This window comes from Malaclemys terrapin (genome assembly GCF_027887155.1).
Source record: "Malaclemys terrapin pileata isolate rMalTer1 chromosome 20 unlocalized genomic scaffold, rMalTer1.hap1 SUPER_20_unloc_1, whole genome shotgun sequence".
Lineage (NCBI taxonomy): Eukaryota > Metazoa > Chordata > Testudines > Emydidae > Malaclemys > Malaclemys terrapin.
In genome coordinates, this window is record NW_026530188.1 from 514509 (window position 1) to 538176 (window position 23668).

A 23668-nucleotide genomic window follows, 5' to 3' on the forward strand; every position below is an offset into this window, starting at 1 on the left:
CTGACTTGTTACTGGGGGGCCCGGCTGAGCCCCTCCCCTGCCATCAGCCATCCCTGACCCTTCCCCATCCTTCTGGCATGGGGGGCACACGGGGTGGGGGGGTGGGACAGAGGCGTTGGATGCGGCTGGTGGCACCAGAGGGGGCATGTGGGGCGGCCCATGGGTCAGGGATTCAGGGGGGCTGCGGGGCCAGCACTGGGGATGTGTCCCCTGCCCCCCCTCCCCGCAGCCAACTCCCCAACCCGGACCCATGGACACCGACCGGGGGGCCCCCATCCCTCCAGCCAGGACCTGCAGCCGCCCGTCCGGGCCTGAGCCCCCCCCACTCATGGCCATGGCCAGGGTGGGGGGGCATCTGTACCCCCCTCCTACCATGCTTTACCCCCCTTATTTGCCCCCTACGCCCCCGTCCCTGAGCTTGCAGGGCCCCGTCTCTAGCTAGGGGCCCACACCCAGCCCACGCCGCCGTCCTGGGGCTGAGGCAAGGAGGGCGGCCATCTTGTCACTCAGCTTAGCCTGGCCGGCGGCTTGGCGCGGAGCCGGGCCCAGGCACGGCTGGCGTGAGCCCAGCAGCCAGTTTTGACTGGGGGCCATCTTGGCGCTGAGGCGTGACCAGCGGCCATCTTGGTGCCCATGCCCCAAACCAAGCCCAACTCAGTCAGTGACGGGGGGCTTGGCCTGCGGCGCGGGGCCTGTTCTGAGGGGAATCATGAGGGAAAGTGGGTGTCATTTCGTGGGGACTGACCAATGAGGGTGGGGGAGGGTAAAGTGCTGCCAACATCCGGGTACTAAAACAACCCTTCGTGCGGGAGGGAGGGGAGCGAGGAAACTGAAGGAAAGAGTGCGCATGCGCATAGGAAAAGGGTGGGATGGTGGCGCGCACGTGCCAGTTTTGGGGCCCAGCATACGCCTGCGCAATAGGAAACCTGGGCGGAACGAGCACTATGCGCATGTGGTTTTGAGCATGGGGGCGACAGGGAGAGCATTCTGCGCATGCGTAAGAGACAACATCACATCCGGGTCGTAGAGACGCCGCCATCTTTCGTCTGGTGTGGAGGAGAAGGGTCCAAAATGGCGGCTCCCAGGGGGCTGGCATCCGCAGTCTCCCCACGCCGCGGGTAGATCTCCCGCCCCGCCCGCGGCGACTGGAGTCCGCGCACCGCTGCGCACAGGTATTATTGTAATCCCTTTAAACGTTCGGTCGCGTAGCAACGGCAGCCGGCCCCTTCGGCCGCCATCTTGAGCAGCCACCTCCGGGTAGGAGGTGGTCGCCATCTTGAAAAACGGCCACATCCACGCACTTAGGCCGCCATCTTGGAAAGCAACTAACATCCGGGTAAGTAACAGCAAGCCCTCACGTTCTGGCCTGCTGGCGGGGAGGTGCATCCGGGTACCTGAGGGGCGGGGGCGGCTGCCGCCATCTTGTTTCCCTCCTGAGGCGGGAGCGACATCCGGGCATTTGGTGAAGGCCGCCATCTTGTATACCACAAAGCGGGGCGTCCTACATCCGGGCATCCGTGGCCGCCATCTTGGAGCCGGCCTACTACATCCGGGCCTCGAGCGAGGCGCCCCATTGGCCCTCTGCTAACAAATGGGACAGGCACATCCGGGCCTTTAGGCGGGGGCTCCCGCCGAGCCGCCTTCATCCGGGTCCTTGCGCGGGAGGCCATCTTGGCTGAGCGGCCGCCGCCGGGCGTCTGGACAGACGCCATCTTGGGGAGCGTTAGGCAAGCGGCCGGCTCATCCGGGCATTTCGCCGGGGGGAGGGGGCGCCAAGATGGCCGCCCCCAGGACAGCGCGCAATTAAAAGTGCGGCAGCCCCAAGCCCCGGCTCGCCCCCGCCCCCGCCCCGAGCGAGGGCGGTATCCCTCTCGCCCCCCCCCCGGGAAATCCCGGCTTCCACTGCCCCAAGGAATGGGGGGGGGCAAGATGGCGGCCCCTATGGGAGGGCGGAGCCAAGATGGCGGCGCCCAGGCCCGACGGTGCCCGCCGTACAGCGGAGCTGGTTCTGGGGTAGGCGGCCGCTGCCCCGCGCGGGGCGGGGCGGGGAGGGGAGCGGAGCGGCCGGGGTAACGCTGACCTGGGGGGGGGGCTGGGCGGAGTCCAAGATGGCGGCGCCCATGTGAGGCTTCCCTGCAGCGGCGGCTTGGCCGTGGGGGGCACACAGAGCCCCCCCCCCCCCCCCAGCGCGAACATGGGGGGGGCGCGTCTCCACAGTGGGGCTGGGCCCGGGGGAAACTGAGGCACCCCTGGGGGAGAACACCTGGGAGGGAGCCCCTGGAAGGAGGGCGGCGTTCAGGGCAGGCTGAAGGCGCAGCCTGGCATTTGGGGGTGGGGGACCCCCTTTAGCTTGGGAGGGGGAAACTGAGGCACGAAGCAGGGCTTGACACGGGGGGGGGGCGTCTCCTTCCATCCGAGATGGCGGCGCCTGTGCCAAGCAGGGCCTGCCTTCCCGCTTGGGGGTGGGGTGCCCTACCCGCCAGTGGGGCATAGTACGGCAGGGGGGCGCTTTCCCTACAGAAGCAGGGAGAGGGGTTTCTTCCCGGCCATGATGGTTGCGCTCATGTCAAGCTGAGCTCAACACTGGGCCTTGTGTTTTGGCGTGGGGCCCTCATCTTCCACGGGGGGGCTGTCGGAGCGAGCGTGCGGGGGGCGGGAGTTCACCCCGGGGACAATGTGCTTAACAATAACAAAGGGGTTTTCCGTTCAAGATGGCCACCCTCATGTCAAGAAGAGATCCGTGTAAGGCCGGGCTTCTCAACCTTTTTCTTTCTGTGCCCCCCGCCCCCCAACATGCTATAAAACTTCACGGCCCACCCGGGTCACAAGTGTTCTGCATAGAGGAGCCCAGGGTGGCAAGCAGGGCAATTCCCCGGGGCCCAGCACCAGAGGGGGTCCTCTACGGCCAGCCGGGCTAGTACCCCGGAACGCTGCTCGCGGCCTGGGCTCCCGCCGGAGAACGGAGCTAGTAACGGGGTGCGGACCCATGGGGGAGGCGTTTCCTGCCAGCTCATGCCCAGCCAGTCGTATTCCCTTTTATTTCTGGGAGGTGGGCTCCCCTTTCGCTGGAGAGAAACTGAGGCACTTGCGTCTGAAGAAGTGAGGTTCTCACCCACGAAAGCTTATGCTCCCCGTACCTCTGTTAGTCTTACCGGTGCCCCAGGCCCCTCTGTTGCTTGGGGAGTGGCGAGGGGAATCAGACTACAAGGGGTTGGGCTTTCCTCCCCATCCTGGCTGGCAGCGCCCCTGCCTGTGGTGCAACCTTTGATGGGGGGGGGATGTTTCCCATCCTCCCTCCCAAGATGGCGGCGCCCGTCCGTGCCGTACAGCGGTTTTTGGGGGGGGGTCCCCCTAGCCGTGGGGAGACACGTTGGTTTAGTGAGTGGGGGGAGGGGCTCGGGTTATTTTTACCCCATCCCGGTTGGGGGAGGGGCTGTCCCGCCGCCCAAGATGGCGGCGCCCAGCGTGCCCGCCCCCAAGATGGCGGCGCCCAGTGGGAGGAGTCCGTACGGCGCGCCCCGCCCCCGGCCGCGGCCGAGCCGGGCAGGAGGAAGGAAGAGCGGCTCCCCTCACACAGCAGGCGCAAGATGGCGGCTCCCAGGGCGGCGTGAAGGCGCCTGGCGTCCAGCAGCCGCTTCCCGCCCCCGTCCGGTGCCGTACAGCGGGGCCGGGGCCGGGGCCGGGCGGCGCCGCGGGGCCGGGGCGTGGCGGGGGCGGCGCGCGGGGGGCCGGGACCGGGGCCGGCCGGGGGGAGGCGGCGGCTCGTTCTCCGCGGCCGCCATTTTCCCCCGGCGGCACAAGATGGCGGCTCCCAGGGCCGGGCGCTGAGCGGGGGGGAGGGGCGGCAACTGCCCCCAGCGAGGGGGTGGGGGAGGGGCGGCAACTGCCCTCAGCCTGGGGGTGGGGGAGGGGCGGCAACTGCCCTCAGCCTGGGGGGTGGGGGGGGCAACTGCCCCCAGCCTGGGGGTGGGGGAGGGGTGGCAACTGCCCCCAGCCTGGGGGTGGGGGAGGCAACTGCCCCCAGCCTGGGGGTGGGGGAGGGGCGGCAACTGCCCCCAGCCTGGGGGTGGGGGAGGGGCGGCAACTGCCCTCAGCCTGGGGGGTGGGGGGGGCAACTGCCCCCAGCGAGGGGGTGGGGGAGGGGTGGCAACTGCCCCCAGCGAGGGGGTGGGGGCAACTGCCCTCAGCCTGGGGGGGGGGGGGAACTGCCCCCAGCGAGGGGGTGGGGGAGGGGTACCTGCCCCAGGCAGGGCGGGGGAGAGGGGTGTATTTGCCCCCGGGGTGGGGGCAGCGGGGGGCAAGAGGACTGTCAGGATCGGACCCCTCACCTAACCCCCCCCCCCCCCCCCATTGCAGGACAGCGAGAGGGGCCATGGCAGCGGCCTTGCCGGCAGCCCCCGGCGGGGGCACCCCGGCCCCCGGCAGCCCCGCGCTCCTGCAGCCCCGCTGGAAGCGGGTGGTGGGCTGGTCGGGCCCCGTGCCCCGGCCCCGCCACGGGCACCGCGCCGTGGCCATCAAGGAGCTGATCGTCGTCTTCGGGGGCGGGAACGAGGGCATCGTCGACGAGCTGCACGTCTACAACACAGGTGGGGGGCGACCCTGGGGGGCCCCGGGCCCCTCCTCTCCCTGCGTGGGTCATCCCTCACCCCCAGCCAAGGACCCGTTCTCACCGCTGGGCACGGTGCCCATATTACACGGGGCATGAGCCATGCCCTGCAGCTGCCAGCGGGGGCTCTGAGGACACTGCCCCCCTTCCCCCCCGCATGTGGTGGCTGGCGGGGGGGGGGGAGGTATGGTAGACAGGGTCACCCCTCCCCCCAGCCCTCAGTTGGCAGCTCTTCTCCCCCCCCCACCCCCCCGCGACACTTGGCGGCAAAACCCTCCTCCGCTAAATTCAACTTTCAAACGATGCCGCGGTGGCTGAATTAACCCTGGCCTGCCCAGGGGGAGGGTGCTGGGGGGGGCGCCTGCCCATGGGCAATGGGGGCAGGGTGCTGGGGGGGGCGCCTACCCGTGGGCGAGGGGGGGCAGAGGGGGCTTGGACCCTAGGAGAGTGAGGGAAATGCCATTCCTGCACCAGCCACAGGCACCGGCGGGGGGAGCACCAGGTGCCTCAGGGGTCTGGGGATTGTGGCAAATGGGTGGTGTCTGGGGGGGGGGAGTACTGGATTGGAGGGGGAGGGGTCTGCTGTCCGTCCATCCCCCCCCCCCCAAGCGGCTGTCCGTAGGGGGTGTCAGCCACCTCCCCCCCTCCCCCCACCAACTCCACTTTGTGTTCATCTCTTTGAGAGAACCCAGGAGTCTGGGCTCCCCCATTCTAACCATAGCCCCAGCTCCCCTCCCAGAGCCAGGAGAGAACCCAGGAGTCCTAGCTCCCAGCCCCCCCATTGTCACACTGTTGTGGGGTTGTCTCTACCGTCTTGTTCAGGAAGCCGCTTGACAGGTGGCTCGTTTGCCCACAGCCCAGGTGGGGGGGGGAAGCAGAGGGTTGTGGGTAGGGCTCGTGGGGGGCAGGACTCTGGGTTCTGTTGGGAGGGGAGTGGGGTCTGGTGGTTAGAACTGCAGGGCTGGGAGCCCGGACTCCTGGGTTCTCTGCCACAGGCTCCCTGTGTGACCATGGCCAAGTCCCTGCCCTGCTCCCTGCCTCAGTTTCCCTGCCTGGGATCCAGGGCCGACGATGACCTGTTTGGGCTCTGGAGCCAGTGGCTGTCCCTCCTTGTTGCTCTGTAGTGTCCGGTGCGACGGGGTCACCCCAATGTCAGCCTGCCCCGGACGCCTGGGTTCGCCCCTCCCTGCTCTGAGCTGTGCCCTGCCCCCATTCCCGAACGCCTGGGTTCAACCCTCCCTGCTCGGAGCTCTGCCCCCCCCCCACCCCCATTCCTGGACGCCTGGGTTCGACCCTCCTTGCTTGGAGCTCTGCCCCCCCCCCCCCCCCCATTCCTGGATGCCTGGGTTCGACCCTCCCTGCTTGGAGCTTTGCCCCCCCGCCCCCTCCCCATTCCTGGACGTCTGGGTTCGACCCTCCCTGCTCGGAGCTCTGCACCCCCCCACATTCCCGAACGCCTGGGTTCAACCCTCCCTGCTCCGAGCTCTGCCCTCCCGCCCGCCCCCCCCCCATTCCTGGAAGCCTGGGTTCGACCCTCTCTGCTCGGAGCTCTGCACCCCCCCACGTTCCCGAACGCCTGGGTTCAACCCTCCCTGCTCCGAGCTCTGCCCTGCCCCCATTCCCGGACGCCTGGGTTCGACCCTCCCTGCTTGGAGCTCTGCACCCCCCCACATTCCCGATCGCCTGGGTTCAACCCTCCCTGCTCCGAGCTCTGCCTTGCCCCCATTCCCGGACGCCTGGGTTCAGGTGGAGGTATTTGTTCTGCAACTTGTGGGGCTACTCACGGGGGGGCTGTGGAGGGGGAAGAGGGCAACCTTGGCGGACGGGGGCAACTTGCAGGCTGGACTCTCCGTCCAGCCCTGCACCCGCCGCTCATGCCCCACTTCGCCCCTTCAGCCACCAACCAGTGGTTCATCCCGGCCGTGCGGGGCGACATCCCTCCCGGCTGTGCCGCCTACGGCTTTGTGTGTGACGGCACCCGGCTGCTGGTCTTTGGGGGCATGGTGGAGTACGGCAAGTACAGCAGCGACCTCTACGAGCTGCAGGTAGGGCCCGGACGCTGGGGGTCTGTCGTGGGGGATCTGGGAGCCAGGAGGCCGGGGTTCTCTCCCTGGCTCTGGGAGGGGGGTGGGGGCTGGTAGGGTAGAGCGGGGGGGACTGGGAGACAGGACTCCAGGGTTCTCTCCTGGCTCTGGAAGGGGGGCTGGTGGTTAGAGCAGGGGGGGCTGGGAGCCAGGACTCCTGGGTTCTCTCCCCGGCTGTGGGAGGGGAGAGGGGGCTGATGGGTTAGAGCGGGGGGGGCTGGGAGCCCAGACACCTGGGTTCTCTCCCCAGCTGTGGGAGGGGAGCTGGGGTTGGTGGGTTAGAGCGGGGGGGTGCTGGGAGCCAGGACTCCTGGGTTCTCTCCCAGCTCTGGGAGGGGAGCGGGGGCTGGGTGGGGTGTGCAGGAGTGGGGGGCAGTGGGGCTGCATTGCAGTGACACCCCCCTCCCCCGTCGCTGGGACCCCCCCTTGTAGGCCAGCCGCTGGGAGTGGAAGAGACTCAAGGCCAAGACCCCCAAGAATGGGCCGCCCCCCTGCCCCCGCCTGGGCCACAGCTTCTCGCTTGTGGGCAACAAGTGCTACCTGTTTGGGGGGCTGGCAAATGACAGCGAGGACCCCAAGAACAACATTCCCAGGTGAGTGATCACCAGGACGCCTGGGATCTCTCCCAGCTCGGGGGTGAGGGTGGGGAGGTGTCAGGTGGGTTAGAGTGCCCCCCTCCAGCCAGGACTCCTGGGTTCTGTGCCGGGCTGTGGGGAGAGGCTGCCCTCTAGCTGTAAGATGTGGAAGTGCAGGTCACCACTCTGCCAGATCCCGATGAGCCTGCGTCCCCCCGCAGGTACCTGAATGACCTGTACATCCTGGAGCTGCGCCCGGGCTCCGGAGTGGTGGCCTGGGACATCCCCATCACATACGGGGTGCTGCCCCCACCCCGCGAGTCCCACACCGCCGTGGTGTACACCGAGAGGGACAACAAGAAATCCAAGCTCGTCATCTACGGGGGCATGAGCGGCTGCCGCCTCGGCGACCTCTGGACGCTGGACATCGGTATGGCTGCCAGGACGCCTGGGTTCTCTCGGGGGGGGGGGCTGGGTTCTCTGCTGATATGGAGGGGGGAGCTGAGTTCTCTGCTGGCTCCATGGGGTTGGGGGGGGGCGAGCCAGGACCCCAGGGGAGTGGGCCAGGGGGGCTGGGTTCTCTGCTGACTCTGTTGGCTCCGTGGGGTGTGTGCGGGGGAGCCAGGACGCCAGGCGGGGGGGCTGGGTTCTCTGCTGACTCGGGGGGGCCCCACGGGGGGGCTGGGTTCTCTGCTGGCTCGGGGGACACCACAGGGGGGCTGGGTTCTCTGCTGGCTCCGGGGGCCCACGGGGGGGCTGGGTTCTCTGCTGGCTCGGGGGGGTCCCACAGGGGGGCGCAGGCGGGGGGGCTGGGTTCTTTGCTGGCTCCGGGGGGGCCCCATGGGGGGGCGCAGGCGGGTCTCAGGGTGTCTGTTCTCATCCCCCAGAGACCCTGACATGGAACAAGCCCAGCCTGAGCGGTGTGGCACCCCTCCCCCGCAGCCTGCACTCCGCCACCACCATTGGCAACAAGTAAGCCCCCCCCCCACCCCCTGAGCCCCTGCCCCCCACGACACAGCTCTGACCCCCTCCTCCCCCCAGGATGTACGTCTTCGGGGGCTGGGTGCCCCTCGTCATGGACGACGTCAAAGTGGCCACACACGAGAAGGAGTGGAAGTGCACCAACACGCTGGCCTGCCTCAACCTGGGTAAGGGACCCCCCCCCCCCCCGCGGCCCCCCGGATCCCCCTGCCCCACACCAACACACTGGCCTGCCTCAACCTGGATAAGGGACCCCGCCCCGCGCCCCCTCCCAGAGCCCCCCGGATCCCCCTGCCCCACACCAACACACTGGCCTGCCTCAACCTGGATAAGGGACCCCCCCCGTGGCCCCCTTAGAGCCCCCCATCTCCCCCTGCCCTGCCTCAACCTGGGTAAGGGACCCCCCCCGCGGCCCCCCCGGATCCCCCTGCCCCACACCAACACACTGGCCTGCCTCAACCTGGGTAAGGGACCTTCCCCCCCCCCCCGCGGCCCCCCCGGATCCCCCTGCCCCACACCAACACACTGGCCTGCCTCAACCTGGGTAAGGGGCCCCCCCAGAGCTCCACGGATCCTCCTGCCCCGCACCAACACGCTGGCCTGCCTCAACCTGGATAAGGGGCCCCCCCCGCGGCCCCCCCAGAGCCCCACGGATCCTCCTGCCCCACACCAACACGCTGGCCTGCCTCAACCTGGATAAGGGGCCCCCCACGGCCCCCTTGCTGGTACCAGACCCCCTGGCCCCTCCCCACAGACTCCATGGCATGGGAGCCCATCCTCATGGACACGCTGGAGGACAACATCCCGCGGGCCCGGGCAGGGCACTGCGCCGTCTCCATCAACACTCGCCTCTACATCTGGAGCGGGCGCGACGGCTACCGCAAGGCCTGGAACAACCAGGTGTGCTGCAAGGACCTCTGGTACCTGGAGACTGGTGAGTGCCGGGGGGGGGGTGCGTTTGTACACAGCTTGGCCTGAAGCGACCGCGGGAAGCGGAGAGTTGCCTGGCGCAGAGCAGGGTCCCGGGTGGGGAAGTGGGGTGGAGAGCAGGGTCCCGGGGCATGGGGGGCTGGGAGATGTGGGAGCGGGGAATGCCCAGCGTGGGGGCGCCTGGGGGATCTGGGGTGGGGGGAAATGCCTGGCGGGGGGATGGCTGGCAGATCTGTGGGCGGGGGATGCCTGGCGGGGGGGTGGCTGGCAGATCTGTGGGCGGGGGATGCCTGGCGGGGGGGTGGCTGGCAGATCTGTGGGCGGGGGATGCCTGGCGGGGGGGACGCTGGCAGATCTGGGGGCGGGGGCTGCCTGGCGGGGGGGACGCTGGCAGATCTGGGGCCGGGGGGACAGCTGGGAGATCTGGGGGCAGCGGGGGATGCCCGGCAGGGGGGTGGCTGGGAGATCTGGGGGTAGCTGGGGGGGCTCCAGCGTCTGACCCCTGCCTCTGCCCCCAGAGAAGCCCCCAGCACCCTCGCGGGTGCAGCTGGTTCGGGCCAACACCAACTCACTGGAGGTGAGCTGGGGCTCGGTGCCCACGGCCGACACCTACCTGCTGCAGCTGCAGAAGTACGACATCCCCGCGGCCGCCTCACCCGCTCCCGTCCCGGTGCCCTCTGTGCCCGCCAACCCGCCCAAGAGCCCTGCCCCGGCCGCCGCTGCGCCCGCCCCGCCCGCCAGCCAGCCCCTGGCCCAGATGGGCATCACCCTGCTGCCCCAGGCCGCCGCCCCAACGCCCACCACCACCATCCAGCTGCTGCCCTCCGTGTCCGGCACGCCCCTGTCCGTGGCCAGCCCGGCACGCACGCAGGGTGAGTGGGGCCGGCCTCCACCCTGGGTGGGGGGCCCGGACTCGCTTTGGGGGGGCGGGGTGGGGGTGTGGGGGGCCTGGACTCCCATAGGGGGCAGGGGAGGGGCCCAGCCTCCCACTGGGGGGATGGGCAGGGGCCCATTGGGGGGCGTGAGTCTCCCTCCCCCTCTCACGCTGCTCTTGCCTCGGCAGGTGTCCCGGCTGTGCTAAAGGTGACAGGCCCCCAGGCGCCCCCAGGGCCCCCCCTGGTGACGGTGCGCTCAGCTGGGCAGGCAGGCAAGGCCCCGGTGACGGTGACCTCGCTGCCGGCCGGTGTGCGCATGGTGGTGCCCACGCAGAGCACGCAGGGCACGGTAAGTAACCTGTGCCGCGGGGTTCCGGGTCCCGCTCGCGGGGCACCCCTGACCGCTTCCCTCTGCCCCCAGGTGATTGGCAGCAGCCCCCAGATGAGCGGCATGGCCGCCCTGGCAGCCGCCGCCGCCGCCACACAGAAGATCCCCCCCTCCTCCGCGCCCACCATGCTGAGCGTGCCGGCCGGCGCCACCATCGTCAAGACCGTGGCCGTCTCCCCAGGCACGGCCACGCTGCCCAGCACCGTCAAGGTGGCCTCCTCCCCCGTCATGGTAAGAGATGCCCGGCCCCGCAGCCCTGCCCTGGAGCCGGGGAGAGAACCCAGGAGTCCTGGCTCCCAGCCCCCCCTGCTCTAACCACCAGCCCCCACTCTGCTCCCAGCCCCCCTGCTCTAACCACCAGCCCCCCTTCCCCTCCCAGAGCAGGGAGAGAACCCAGGAGTCCTGGCTCCCAGCCCCCCCCTGCTGTCCCCCACCATACTCTACTGTCCCTCCCAGAGCCGGGGAGAGAACCCAGGCGTCCTGCTAAGGGTGCCCGTCTCCCCGCACCAGGTGAGTAACCCGGCCACACGCATGCTGAAGACGGCGGCAGCCCAGGTGGGCACCTCGGTGTCATCCACGACCAACGCGGCCACGCGGCCCATCATCACTGTGCACAAGTCGGGCACGGTCACCGTGGCGCAGCAGGCCCAGGTCATGACCACCGTGGTGGGCGGCGTCACCAAGACCATCACTCTGGTGAAGAGCCCCATCTCTGTGCCGGGGGGCAGCGCACTGGTAAGTGCCGGGGGGGCGTGAACCTCGGCGTCCTGGCTCCCAGCCCCCCCTGCTCTAACCCACCAGCCCCCACACCCTTCCCAGCACCGGGGAGAGAACCCGGGAGTCCGGGCTCCCAGCCCCCATGCTGTACCCCACCAGACTCTACTGCCCCTCCCAGAGCCGGGGAGAGAACCCAGGTGTCCGGGCTCCCAGCCCCCCCTGCTCTAACTCACCAGCCCCCACTCCCCTCCCAGAGCGGGGAGAGAACCCAGGCGTCCTGGCTCCCAGCCCCCCCTGCTCTAACCACCAGCCCCCACTCCCCTCCCAGAGCGGGGAGAGAACCCAGGAGTCCTGGCTCCCAGCCCCTCCTGCTCTAACCACTAGGCCCGTCCTCTCCCAGAGCTGAGGGGTGCCCCATGATACCTGTTAGGCGCCAGGTCTCCCAAGGGCCCCAGCTCGCCTGCTGCAGGGTGGGGTCCAGCTGTGCCAGCTGTTTGGGGCGCGAGCTGTGTGGCTGTGCTGGGAGGCGGGTGGGAGGTGCCTCCCTCCCAGAATGCCATGGGGCGGGGTATGGGGGGGCACTGCTCACTCTCTTTCTCCTGGCAGATCTCTAACCTCGGCAAAGTGATGTCGGTCGTGCAGACCAAGCCGGTGCAGACCTCGGCCGTGACCGGCCAGGCGTCCAGCGGCCCCGTCACCCAGATCATCCAGGTGAGCATTTCCTCGGACTGGGGGGCAGCGCTGGGAATGGGACCCAGGAGTCCGGGCTCCCAGCCCCCCCTGCTCTAACCATCAGCCCCCACTTTGCTCCCAGCCCCCCCTGCTCTAACCACCAGACCCCATTCCCCTCCCAGAGCCGGGGAGAGAACCCAGGAGTCCTGGCTCCCAGCCCCCCCTGCTCTAACCACCAGACCCCACTCCCCTCCCAGAGCCAGGGAGAGAACCCAGGAGTCCGGGCTCCCAGACCCCCGCTTCCCCCCTCCCAGTAGAACCCAGGAGTCCGGAGCACTCTGCCCTCTGGGGGTGCCAAGCTGCATTAACCCTTTCTTGCCTGCCCCGTGCTCCCCTAGACCAAGGGCCCCCTGCCGGCAGGCACCATCCTGAAGCTGGTGACGTCAGCGGACGGGAAGCCCACCACCATCATCACCACCACACAGGCGGGCGGCGCCGGCCCCAAGCCCACCATCCTGGGCATCAGCAGCGTCTCGCCCAGCACCACCAAGCCGGGCACCACCACCATCATCAAAACCATCCCCATGTCGGCCATCATCACCCAGTCCGGGGCCACGGGTAACGGCCCGCCGCGGGGGCGGGAGGCCGCCTGGGTTGGGGGGGTTGCCCGCGGTGGGAAGGGCTGGGGGCCGCCGGGGGGGGGGGCGGGCGGTTCGCCTGCGGTGGGAAGGGTTGAATTGGGAGGGGCAAAAGGCTGTGTGTGGGGGCTATGACCCAGAGACGTCCCCGTCTGGCTGCTCTGGAGGACAGGGCTGGTATTTGAACTGGGGGGCAGGGAGGGCGTGGGGGGACCTTGCTGGGGAGCGGGCCAGGGGCGGGGCTAGGGGGGCTTCGTGGCCATGGCCACGACCCCTGCACTGACCCCCCGGCTCCCCCCAGGTGTGACCAGCAGCCCTGGGATCAAGTCCCCCATTACCATCATCACCACCAAGGTCATGACCTCAGGCACGGGCGCCCCCGCCAAGATCATCACGGCAGTGCCCAAGCTGGGCACGGCCCACGGGCAGCAGGGCGTCACGCAGGTGAGCGGGGGGTTTGGGGGCGCCGGGATGGCCAGGGGGCCGCCCCCTGCCCCGGCCTCACCACCTCTCTCTCTCCCCTCCCGGCAGGTGGTCCTGAAGGGCGCGCCTGGCCAGCCCGGCACCATCCTGCGCACTGTGCCCATGGGCGGCGTGCGGCTGGTCACGCCCGTCACCGTCTCCGCCGTCAAGCCCACCGTCACCACGCTGGTGGTGAAAGGAACCACGGGTAAGGAGGCTGGGCGGGGGGCTGCGGGAGGGGGCTGGGCTGCAAAGCCAGGTCAGGGCACTGACTGGCTCTCCCTCCCCCCCAGGTGTCACCACCTTGGGCACCGTGACGGGCACAGTCTCCACCAGCCTGGCCGGCGCAGGGGGCCACAGCACCAACGCCTCCCTGGCCACGCCCATCACCACGCTGGGAACCATCGCCACCCTGTCGAGCCAGGTGATCAACCCGGCTGCCATCACCGTCTCCGCTGCGCAGACCACCATGACGGCCGCCAGCGGGCTGGGCACGCCCACCATCACCATGCAGGTAGGGCCTGCGCCGCAGGGGGGCGCTGGACGCGGGGCCTTTCCCCTTTGCGGGGGGGTGCCAGAGGGAGGCAGCGGGGTACAGGGGTGGGTGCTGGGGGCAGGGAGGTACAGGGGGGCAGTGGGACGGGCAGTACAGGGGGCAGTGGAACACTGGGCGGTGGGATAGTGGGGCGTGGGGAAGGGGGCAGTGGGGTACAGGGGGCAGTGGGACGAGGGAAGGGGGGCAGGGGGACATGACGTCCGTGGGGCACGGGCCCAACCCCTCACCTTGCCCGTCTCCCGGCCCCCAGCCCGTCTCCCAGCCCACGCAGGTGACGCTGATCACGACGCCCAGCGGGGTGGATGCCCAGCCGGTGCACGACCTACCAGTCTCCATCCTGGCCTCGCCCACCACGGAGCAGCCCACGGCCACGGTGACCATTGCCGACGTGGGGCAGGGCGACCCGCAGCCCGGCACCGTCACCCTGGTGTGCTCCAACCCGCCCTGTGAGACCCATGAGACTGGCACCACCAACACTGCCACTGCCACCGTCGTGGCCAACGTGGGCGGCCTGACCCAGCCTGTGCACTTTGTGTGCGAGGGCCAGGAGACCGGGCAGCCCAATGGCGGGTTAGTGCGTGTCTGCTCCAACCCCCCGTGCGAGACGCACGAGACGGGCACCACCCACACTGCCACCACTGCCACATCCAGCATGGGCGCTGGACGAGTGTGCAGCAACCCCCCGTGCGAGACACACGAGACGGGCACAACGAACACGGCGACCACGGCCACGTCCAGCATGGGTGCCGGACGAGTGTGCAGCAACCCCCCATGCGAGACGCACGAAACTGGCACCACCCACACGGCCACCACAGCCACGTCCAGCATGGGTGCTGGACGAGTGTGCACAAATCCCCCGTGCGAGACGCATGAGACAGGCACCACCAACACGGCCACCACAGCCACGTCCAGCATGGGTGCCGAACGAGCGTGCAACAATCCCCTGTGTGAGACGCATGAGACAGGCACCACCAACACGGCTACCACGGCCCGGTCGTTCATGGGGCGGGGTCAACCGGATGGTGGCATGGTAGCCCCGCCCAACCCGCCGTGCCAAACGCAGCACACCAGTGCCACCGGCACCACGATGTCGGCAAAAGCCGGTGTGTCCACAGAGCAGCCGTGCAGCACCAGGATGGCGAATCCACCCCCGGCGGTGCCTGGCACCAACGCACAATCCCCGGCGCCGGCTGGCCGGCCCTGTGAGGCTCACCAGACCCACACCACCAACACCGCCACCACGGCCCGGTCGCTCATGGGCCGGGGGCAGCCGGACGGTGGGCCAGGGGCAGCCGAGAGCCCCCCGTGCCAAACACAACAGACTTGTGCCACTCACACAACCATGTCGGCCAAAGCTGACGTGCCCACGGAGCAGCCATGCGGCGTAAGGATGGTTGCGCCAGACACGGAGGCCGATCAGCGAGCGCATGTCAATGACTCTTGTGAACCGGGTACCATGGCCACGTCGAGCTTGGGCACTAGGCGAGCGTGCACGGAGCCCCCGTGCGAGACCCACGAGACAGGCACCACCACCACAGTCACGTCGAACATGGGCGCCGGGCGAGCGTGCAGCAACCCCCCGTGCGAGACACACGAGACAGGCACCACCACCACAGCCACGTCGAGCATGGGCACCAGGCAACCGTGCACGGAGCCCCCGTGCGAGACCCATGAGACAGGCACCACCACCACAGCCACGTCGAACATGGGCGCCGGGCGAGCATGCAGCAATCTCCCGTGCGAGACGGGCACCACTAACACGGCGACCACTGCCACATCCAGCATGGGCGCCGGGCAAGTGTGTAGCAACCCCCCGTGTGAGACACACGAGACAGGCACCACTAACACGGCAACCACTGCCACATCCAGCATGGGCGCCGGGCAAGTGTGCAGCAACCCCCCTTGTGAGACGCACGAGACGGGCACCACCAACACGGCCACCACGGCCACATCCAGCATAGGCGCCGGGCGAGTGTGCACTAACCCTCCGTGCGAGACGCACGAGACGGGCACCACTAACACGGCCACCACGGCCACATGTAACGTGGGGACAGGCCAGGCTGAGGGGGCCCAGCACGCCCCTGCCAGTGCGCCCTGTGAGACGCAGCCGACCACGGCCACCGGCACCACCATGACGGCCAGCATGGGGGGAGCTGGGGCCGAACCCCCCTCCTCTGCCCCCCAGGAGACGGAGGGGGCAGGGCCCAGCCAGCCCCAGTCGCCTCCCACAAACCCAGCCCCACGCGTCTGCTCCAACCCCCCCTGCGAGACCCACGAGACGGGCACAACCCACACGGCCACCACTGTGACCTCCAGCATGGGCGCCAACCACGGTGAGCACGGGGGGCAGGGCATGGGGCCTGTCTCCTCTAGGGGTCATGGCTCTAATCCAACCCCAAGGGGGGTGGGGGGGGCTGGGAATGGGGTGGGGGGTCTGTCCGGCGGGGGGAGGGGGCTGGGAATGGGGTGCGGGGCGGGGGTGGCATTGGCTGGCTCTGGGTCGAGGGGGGCTCCCAGACTCTGATCTCTGCCCCCCTTTCAGACCAGCCACCGGGAGCCAACGGGCAGGGGCAGCCCGAGGGGGCGCCAGGCGAGGCCCCCGCCAGCCCCAGCAGTGTCTCTGCCGCGCAGACCCGCGCCGTGACCACCGTGACCCAGTCCACGCCCGCGCCGGGCCCCGCTGTGCCGGTGAGAGCCGGGTGGGGGGTGGGGGCTGGGGGCTGGGCACCTGGGTTCTCTGCTGGCTTGGGGGGGCTGGGAGCCCGGACACCTGGGTTCTCTGCTGGCTCGGGGGGGAGGAGGGGGGGGGGCTGGGAGCCCGGACACCTGGGTTCTCTCCAGGCTCGGGGAAGGGGGCGCCTGGGTTCTCCTGGCTCAGGGGGGTGTTGGGTCTGGTGGGGCGGATGACTCCCCCGAGTGCTGCATTACCTCCCCCCCCCCCCCTTGCAGAGCATCTCGTCACTGGCAGAGACCCCCCCGGAGGAGCCGGCGCCGACCCCCCCGGCGGAGCCCCCGGCGCCCCCCGGCCCGGAGCCGGCGCAGCCCCAGCTCCCCGAGCCGCCGCAGCCAGAGCCGCCGCCCGAGCCCCCGGCGCCGCTGCCGCAGCCCCCCATGCAGGGCCACCCCCAGCCTGCCCCGGCCCCTCCCTCCGGCCCCCCGGCGCCGGCCCCCGAGGGGGAGCCGCTGGCCCTGCCCCAGGAGCTGCTGGCCGAGGGGCAGGCGGGGGCCACCCTGCTGGTGACGGGGCTGACGCCCGAGGAGCTGGCAGTGACGGCGGCCGCCGAGGCCGCGGCCCAGGCTGCAGCCACTGAGGAGGCCCAGGCCCTGGCCATCCAGGCCGTGCTGCAGGCGGCCCAGCAGGCCGTGCTGGGTGAGTGCCCCCCGGGACCCCCGCCCTGCCCCCCAGGCCCTTACCCCCCAGGCCGTGCTGGGTGAGTGCCCCCCGGGACCCCCGCCCTGCCCCCCCGCCCTGCCCCCCAGGCCCTTACCCCCCAGGCCGTGCTGGGTGAGTGCCCCCCGGGACCCCCGCCCTGCCCCCCAGGCCGTGCTGGGTGAGTGCCCCCGGGACCCCCGCCCTGCCCCCCAGCCCTGCCCCCCAGGCCCTGGCCATCCAGGCTGTGCTGGGTGAGTGCCCCCCGGGACCCCCCCTGCCCCCCAGCCCTGCCCCCCAGGCCCTGGCCATCCAGGCTGTGTTGGGTGAGTGCCCCCCGGGACCCCCCCTTGCCCCCCAGCCCTGCCCCCCAGGCCCTGGCTATCCAGGCTGTGCTGGGTGAGTGCCCCCCGGGACCCCCGCCCTGCCCCCCAGGCCCTGACCCCCCAGGCCGTGCTGGGTGAGTGCCCCCGGGACCCCTGCCCCCCAGGCCCTGACCCCCCAGGCCATGCTGGGTGAGTGCCCCCCGGGACCCCCGCCCTGCCCCCCAGCCCTGCCCCCCAGGCTATGCTGGGTGAGTGCCCCCCGGGACCCCCGCCCTGCCCCCCAGCCCTGCCCCCCAGGCTGTGTTGGGTGAGTGCCCCCCGGGACCCCCCCCGCCCCCCAGGCCCTGGCCATCCAGGCTGTGTTGGGTGAGTGCCCCCCGGGACCCCCGCCCTGCCCCCCAGCCCTGCCCCCCAGGCTGTGTTGGGTGAGTGCCCCCCGGGACCCCCCCCTGCCCCCCAGCCCCGCCCCCCAGGCCCTGGCTATCCAGGCTGTGCTGGGTGAGTGCCCCCCGGGGATCCCCGCCCTGCCCCCCAGGCCCTGGCCATCCAGGCCGTGCTGGGTGAGTGCCCCCCGGGACCTCCCCCTGCCCCCCAGCCCCGTCCCCCAGGCCCTGGCCATCCAGGCCGTGCTGGGTGAGTGCCCCCTGGGACCCTCCCGACCCCCATCCCCTGCTGGGACCCCTGCACCCCCCAGCCCTGGCCATCCAGGCCGTGCTGCAGGAGGCCATGCTGGGTGAGTGCCCCCCCAGGCTGCACCCTGCGCTCGCAGGCCCCCCCGTGCCTCCAGCTGAGCTGTGTGCCTTGCAGGTGCGGGGGAACCCATGGAGCCGGGCGAGGCGGGCGCGGGGCCAGCGGAGCTCGGGGCGCTGGGGGGCGAGGGCGCCGAGGGGCAGCCCACGGCCATCCCCATCGTGCTGACGCCGCAGGAGCTGGCCGCCCTGGTGCAGCAGCAGCAGCAGCTGCAGGAGGCCCAGGCGGCCGCGTCCCAGCAGCCCCACGGCGCCCCCCTGCCCACCGAGGCCCTGGCGCCCGCCGACAGCCTCAACGACCCGGCCGCCGAGAGCAACGGGCTGAGTGAGCTGGCCAGCGCCGTCAGCAGCACCGTCGCCCTCCTGCCCGCCGCGCCCGGCGACGGTGAGTGCGCCCGGGTTCTCTCCTGGCTGAGGGTGCAGGGCGGGCTGGGCGCAGGACGCCTGGGTTCTCTCCTGGGGGCGCAGGACGCCTGGGTTCTTTCCGGGGGGCGCAAGACGCCTGGGTTCTCTCCTGGCGGGGTTGTGGGGGGGGCTGGGCGCACTCAGTGACCCTCTGCTGTTCCTCCAGGCCTGGCTCCGTCCAACACCTTCGTGGCCCCGCAGCCCGTGGTGGGGCCCAGCCCAGCCAAGCTGCAGGCAGCCGCCACCCTGGCCGAGGTGGCCAACGGCATTGAGTCCGCCCCCATGGTGAGTGTGGGTGGGCGGGGGTGGCGCCATGGGGCAGGGGCTGGGGGGAGCTGGGAGGATGAGCACGTGGGGGTCTGAGCCATGGGGCAGGGGCTGGGAGGATGAGCACGTGGGGGTCTGAGCCATGGGGCAGGGGCTGGGAGGATGAGCATGTGGGGGGCTGAGCCATGGGGCTGGGCCTGACCCCTCTCTCCCCCCAGAAGCCGGACCCCTCGGTGCAGCCCCAGAAGCTGCTGGTGAAGAAGGAAAACCAGTGGTTCGACGTGGGTGTCATCAAGGGCACCAACATGATGGTGACCCATTACTTCCTGCCCCCCAGTGACGCGCCCCCCAGCGACGTGAGTGTCCCCCCCCCACCTGCCCCCCAATAGGTCATCCCCCGTCCCCGGCCTGCCCCCCAGTGACGCGCCCCCCAGCGACGTGAGTGTCCGTCCCCCCCACCTGCCCCCCAACAGGTCATCCCCCGTCCCCGGCCTGCCCCCCAGTGACGCGCCCCCCAGCAACGTGAGTGTCCGTCCCCCCCACCTGCCCCCCAACAGGCCATCCCCCATCCCCGGCCTGCCCCCCAGTGACGCGCCCCCCAGCGACGTGAGTGTCCGTCCCCCCCACCTGCCCCCCAACAGGTCATCCCCCGTCCCCGGCCTGCCCCCCAGTGACGCGCCCCCCAGCGACGTGAGTGTCCGTCCCCCCCCACCTGCCCCCCAACAGGTCATCCCCCATCCCCGGCCTGCCCCCCAGTGACGCGCCCCCCAGCGACGTGAGTGTCCCCCCCCCCCCCCAACGACATGTCGTCCCCCTGTCCCCTGCCTGCCTCCCAGCGAGACACCTCCCACCGATGCGACTGGGTCCCCGTCCCCCCCCGGAGTGTCCCTGTGCCCCACGGCCTGACCCAATGCCGTCCTTGCCCCCCCCCTCTGAGTGTCCGTGTGCCTCTGGCGCTGGCCCCCCTGACTCTGGGCTCCCCCCAGGACGACTCGGGCGCTGTCCCCGACTACACGCAGCTGAAGAAGCAGGAGCTGCAGCCGGGCACGGCCTACAAGTTCCGGGTGGCCGGGCTGAACGCCTGCGGGCGCGGCCCCTTCTCCGACATCTCCGCCTTCAAGACCTGCCTGCCCGGCTTCCCGGGCGCGCCCTGCGCCATCAAGATCAGCAAGGTGGGTGCCCGGCCCCCCCCGGCCTGCCCCCAGCCTCTCCTCCCAGCCGGCCAGCCTGCCCCCCCAGCTGGCCTGTCCCCAGCTCCCCCGTCACCCGCCTGGCTGGCTGCTGACCTGCCCCCGGCCTGCCCCCCCCCCCCCCCAGCTCCTCCCGGCCGGCCTGTCCCCAGCCTCCCCGCCCCACTCCTCCCAGCCAGCCTGCCCCCCCGGCTGGCCTGTCCCCAGCCCCCCCGTCACCCCCCTGGCTGGCTGCTGACCTGCCGCTGGCCTGCCCCCCCCCCCCCCCCCCAGCACCCCCACAGCCTGTCCCCACCTCCTGACCCCCACCTCCTCCTGGCTGGCCTGTCCCCAGCCCCCCGCTGACCTGGCCCTGGCCATCCTGCCCCCAGCCCCCCCTCACCTCCCTGGCTGGCCGCCAACCTGCCCCCAGCCAGCCTTCCACCCCCACCCACCCTCCCGCGCCCGGTCTGTCCCCATCGGCCGGCTGCTGGCCCCCCTCACGCCAGGCTGCCCTCCCGCAGAGCCCTGACGGGGCCCACCTGACGTGGGAGCCGCCCTCGGTGACCTCAGGGAAGATCGTGGAGTACTCGGTGTACCTGGCCATCCAGAGCGCCCAGGCGGGCGAGCCCAAGGGCGCGGCGCCGGCCCAGCTGGCCTTCATGCGGGTGTACTGCGGGCCCAGCCCCTCGTGCCTCGTGCAGTCGGGCAGTCTGGCCAATGCCCACATCGACTACACCACCAAGCCGGCCATCATCTTCCGCATCGCCGCCCGCAACGAGAAGGGCTACGGGCCCGCCACGCAGGTCCGGTGGCTGCAAGGTGAGCCGGGGGCCGGGGTCTCGCCTGGCGAGGGGAAGGGCTGGGGGCTGGGCCGGGGAGAGGAGGGGAAGGGGTGGGGGCCGGGCCGGGGAGTCTTGCCCGGGGAGGGGAGTGGGGACGGGGCCAGGACGCCTGGGTTCTCTCTTGGGGAAGGGGGAGGCGATGCTCCCCACGTCTCTAACCCCCGCCTCTGGTGCTGCAGAGTCCAGTAAGGATGGCTCCATGGCCAAGCCGGCCAGCAAGCGGCCGCTCTCCTCCCCTGACATGTGAGTACCGGGGGCGGGGGCGCTGGCGGTGCAGGGGGGGGGCATCAGGGCCTGGGAACTTTGGCTGGGGGGGGGCAGCCCTGGGGCAGTGCGGGGTTCCCACTGGGGACGGGGGGGGGGACGCTCCGGGCGCTGTACTGGTCCCCGTGGGGGGGAGCTGCCCCAGGGCACTGCAGGGTTCCCACAGCGTGGGGGGGACACACTCCGGGCACTGTACTGATTCCTGGGGGGGGGGGGAGCAGCCCCAGGGCACTGCAGGGTTCCCACGGGGGAGGGGGGGGGGGAACGAACAGACACTCCTGGCGCTGTACTGGTTCCCATGGCACCCCGGTCAGGTCTCACACACCCCCCCCCCCCGTTTCTCCCCCCCCAGGAAATCTGCTCCAAAGAAGCCCAAGGCCGACGGGCAGTGAAGGAGGCCCCCGCCTCGGCACCAGCCTCCCCCCCCCCCCCCGCCCGCCGCTCGCCAAGGAAAGCACATTTCATTGGGGCTGGACTGTGGGGCGGGGGGGGGGTCACTGAACTGCACTCCCCCCCTGGGCTGCAGGGGGGGCTGGGGCACCCTGGACTCTGGTTTGCCGGGGGAGGGGGGCATTGGGGTTTTTTACATGTTGCAGTTGCTGGAATGAAGTTCTTGCCCCCCCCCGTAGCGTGGGGGGGCTGCAGGTTTGGGGGGCGCTCCCCTCCCCCCCAGCTCTCACCTCTGTACAGACCCCCGTCTCCCTGTAGTGTCCGAGTTGTAGAGGAAAGGGGGGGCTGTCGCTATTGTGAATAGCAGGGTCCCGCCCCAGGTGTTTGAGGGGGGGCCCTAGCTTGACCCCCCCACCCCGAATCGGCGCCACCGTCTCCTCCCCCGTGGTGGGGGTGGCGGGGGGGCTCCTGTCTCCTGCCCTCCCTTGGAAAAAACTTTTTTTTGTATAAACCATTTTTTTAGGAAAAGAAGAAAAACAGAAAAAAACCCCAAGGGGGAAGGGCCGGTGGCCCCCACGGGGACTGGGCCCCCCGGGGGGCGGGGGGGGCGCAGGTTTCAATGCCACCCAAGCAATTAGTCCATGGGGTCAGTTGGGGGGGGTCCATGCGCTTCCCCCGTTGTGCCCTCCCGGTAGACATTCCATGGGGTGCCCCCCGGCCCCAGCCCCCCGCCCCCCGTCTTTGTATTATAGTGTATTTCGCTGTGCCCCCCCGTGGGCCCCCCCGTGCTCGTCTGTCGGTTTGTGGATTTTCAACCATTAAAGACATTTTTGAAGTAAAGAGAAACCTGGAGTGTTGTGTGGGGGGGCGGGGGGGTCCCGTGGAGGGGGAATCAGCTGATGGGATCACGTGAGCAGCTTGAGTGGGGGGGGGGCTGGAGGGTCCTGCCCGGACACCGGGGTCCCGTGGAGGGGGGGGGGCTGAGGGTCCCGCCGGACACCGGGGTCCCGTGGAGGGGGGGGGGGGAATCAGCTGATGGGATCACGTGAGCAGCTTGAGTGGGGGGGGCTGGAGGGTCCCGCCTGCCCCCGTCCGGACAACCGGGGTCCCGTGGAGGGGGGGGGGAAATCAGCTGGTGGGTCACGTGAGCGGCTCGCTGGGGGGCGGGGCCATGGGGCTGCCCCATCGCCTGGCCCCCAGCGGCGAGCGCGGCCCCCGCCCGGGTCCCGTGGCGCGGGATCAGCTGACGGGGGTCACGTGAGCGGCTGGCCCCGGACGCCTGGGTCCCGCGGGGATGGAGCCGCGGGCGCTGCTCGAGGCCTGGCGGGGGCGGCTGGGCCCGGAGCTGGACGCGGCCATCGGCTTCTGGGTCCGGCACTCGCACGACCCCGAGCACGGGTGAGCGGAACCCAGGCGTCCGAGCCCCCCCCCCTCCTCCCCCGGGCCGGGAGAGAACCCAGGCGTCCGAGCCTCCCCCCTCCTCCCCCGGGCCGGGAGAGAGCCCAGGCGTCCGAGCCTCCCCCCTCCTCTCCCGGGCCGGGAGAGAACCCAGGCGTCCGAGCCTCCCCCCCTCCTCCCCCGGGCCGGGAGAGAGCCAGGCGTCCGAGCCCCTCCCTCCTCCCCCGGGCCGGGAGAGAACCCAGGCGTCCGAGCCCCCTCCCCCGGGCCGGGACAGAACCCAGGCGTCCGGGCTCTGACCCCTCCCCCTCTCTCCGCAGCGGGTTCTTCTCCTGTCTGGGCCGGGACGGGGCCGTTTACGACGATGTGAAATACGTGTGGCTGCAGGGCCGGCAGGTGGGGGCGGGGGGGCTGTGGGCGGTGTGGGGGGGGTTGGGGAGCGGGGGGGTTGGGAAGTGCTGTAAGGGGGTGGTTGTGGGGTGCTGTGAGAGTGGTGTGGGGGGTGCTGTGGGTCGGGGGGTTGGGGGGTGCTGTGGGGTTGGGGGGGTTGGGAAGTGCTGTAAGGGGGTGGTTGTGGGGTGCTGTGAGGAGTGGTGTGGGGGTGCTGTGGGTCGGGGGGTTGGGGGGTGCTGTGGGGTTGTGGGGGTTGGGAAGTGCTGTAAGGGGTGGTTGTGGGGTGCTGTGAGGAGTGGTGTGGGGGGTGTTGTGGGTCGGGGGGTTGGGGGGTGCTGTGGGGTTGTGGGAGGGGGGTTGGATAATGGGGGGGAGCCGGGCTGGGTGTCCAGTTCTTGGCCTAGCCCCCCAACCCCCGTCCCCCCAGGTGTGGGTCTACGCCCGGCTCTACCGCACGGTGCCCCGGTTCCGACGCCCCGAACTGCTGGAGGCCGCCCGGGCCGGTGAGCCCACGGGGGGGGGGAGAGGGGGGAGCTGAACATTTGGCCCAGTCTGGCCTTAGTTGGGGAATCAGCTGACTCGGTGTCACATGACCAGCCCCATGGTGA

The 23668-nt window shown here is 70.9% G+C and overlaps 2 protein-coding genes across 7 annotated transcripts; both read left to right on the top strand.

Moving 5' to 3' along the window:
* The first annotated feature begins 460 nt into the window (after positions 1-460).
* On the top strand, positions 461-21315 carry HCFC1 (host cell factor C1). Of its 6 annotated transcripts, none has more exons than XM_054014956.1 (27): positions 461-1172; positions 4357-4586; positions 6503-6651; positions 7123-7283; positions 7487-7695; positions 8153-8237; positions 8307-8413; positions 9001-9180; positions 9695-10048; positions 10240-10400; positions 10473-10670; positions 10950-11174; positions 11763-11867; positions 12227-12446; positions 12768-12910; positions 12998-13136; positions 13222-13442; positions 13735-15817; positions 16027-16172; positions 16434-16854; positions 17988-18314; positions 18501-18619; positions 18820-18957; positions 19588-19773; positions 20295-20592; positions 20795-20858; positions 21232-21315. In XM_054014956.1, the coding sequence occupies exons 2-27, from the start codon at positions 4373-4375 to the stop codon at positions 21269-21271; spliced, it is 6693 nt and encodes a 2230-aa protein (XP_053870931.1). In that variant the 5' UTR covers positions 461-1172; positions 4357-4372; the 3' UTR covers positions 21272-21315. The 6 variants fall into 6 exon arrangements, with proteins under 6 accessions (XP_053870931.1, XP_053870928.1, XP_053870927.1 ...); XM_054014953.1 differs by lacking the exon at positions 461-1172 and adding an exon at positions 1946-2013; XM_054014952.1 differs by lacking the exon at positions 461-1172 and adding an exon at positions 2588-2742 and having other exon boundaries at positions 18823-18957.
* A 1143-nt stretch (positions 21316-22458) lies between these two features.
* On the top strand, positions 22459-23661 carry RENBP (renin binding protein). The gene is made up of 3 exons (XM_054014911.1): positions 22459-22667; positions 22988-23063; positions 23488-23661. The coding sequence occupies exons 1-3, from the start codon at positions 22564-22566 to the stop codon at positions 23596-23598; spliced, it is 291 nt and encodes a 96-aa protein (XP_053870886.1). The 5' UTR covers positions 22459-22563; the 3' UTR covers positions 23599-23661.
* The last annotated feature ends 7 nt before the right edge of the window (positions 23662-23668 follow it).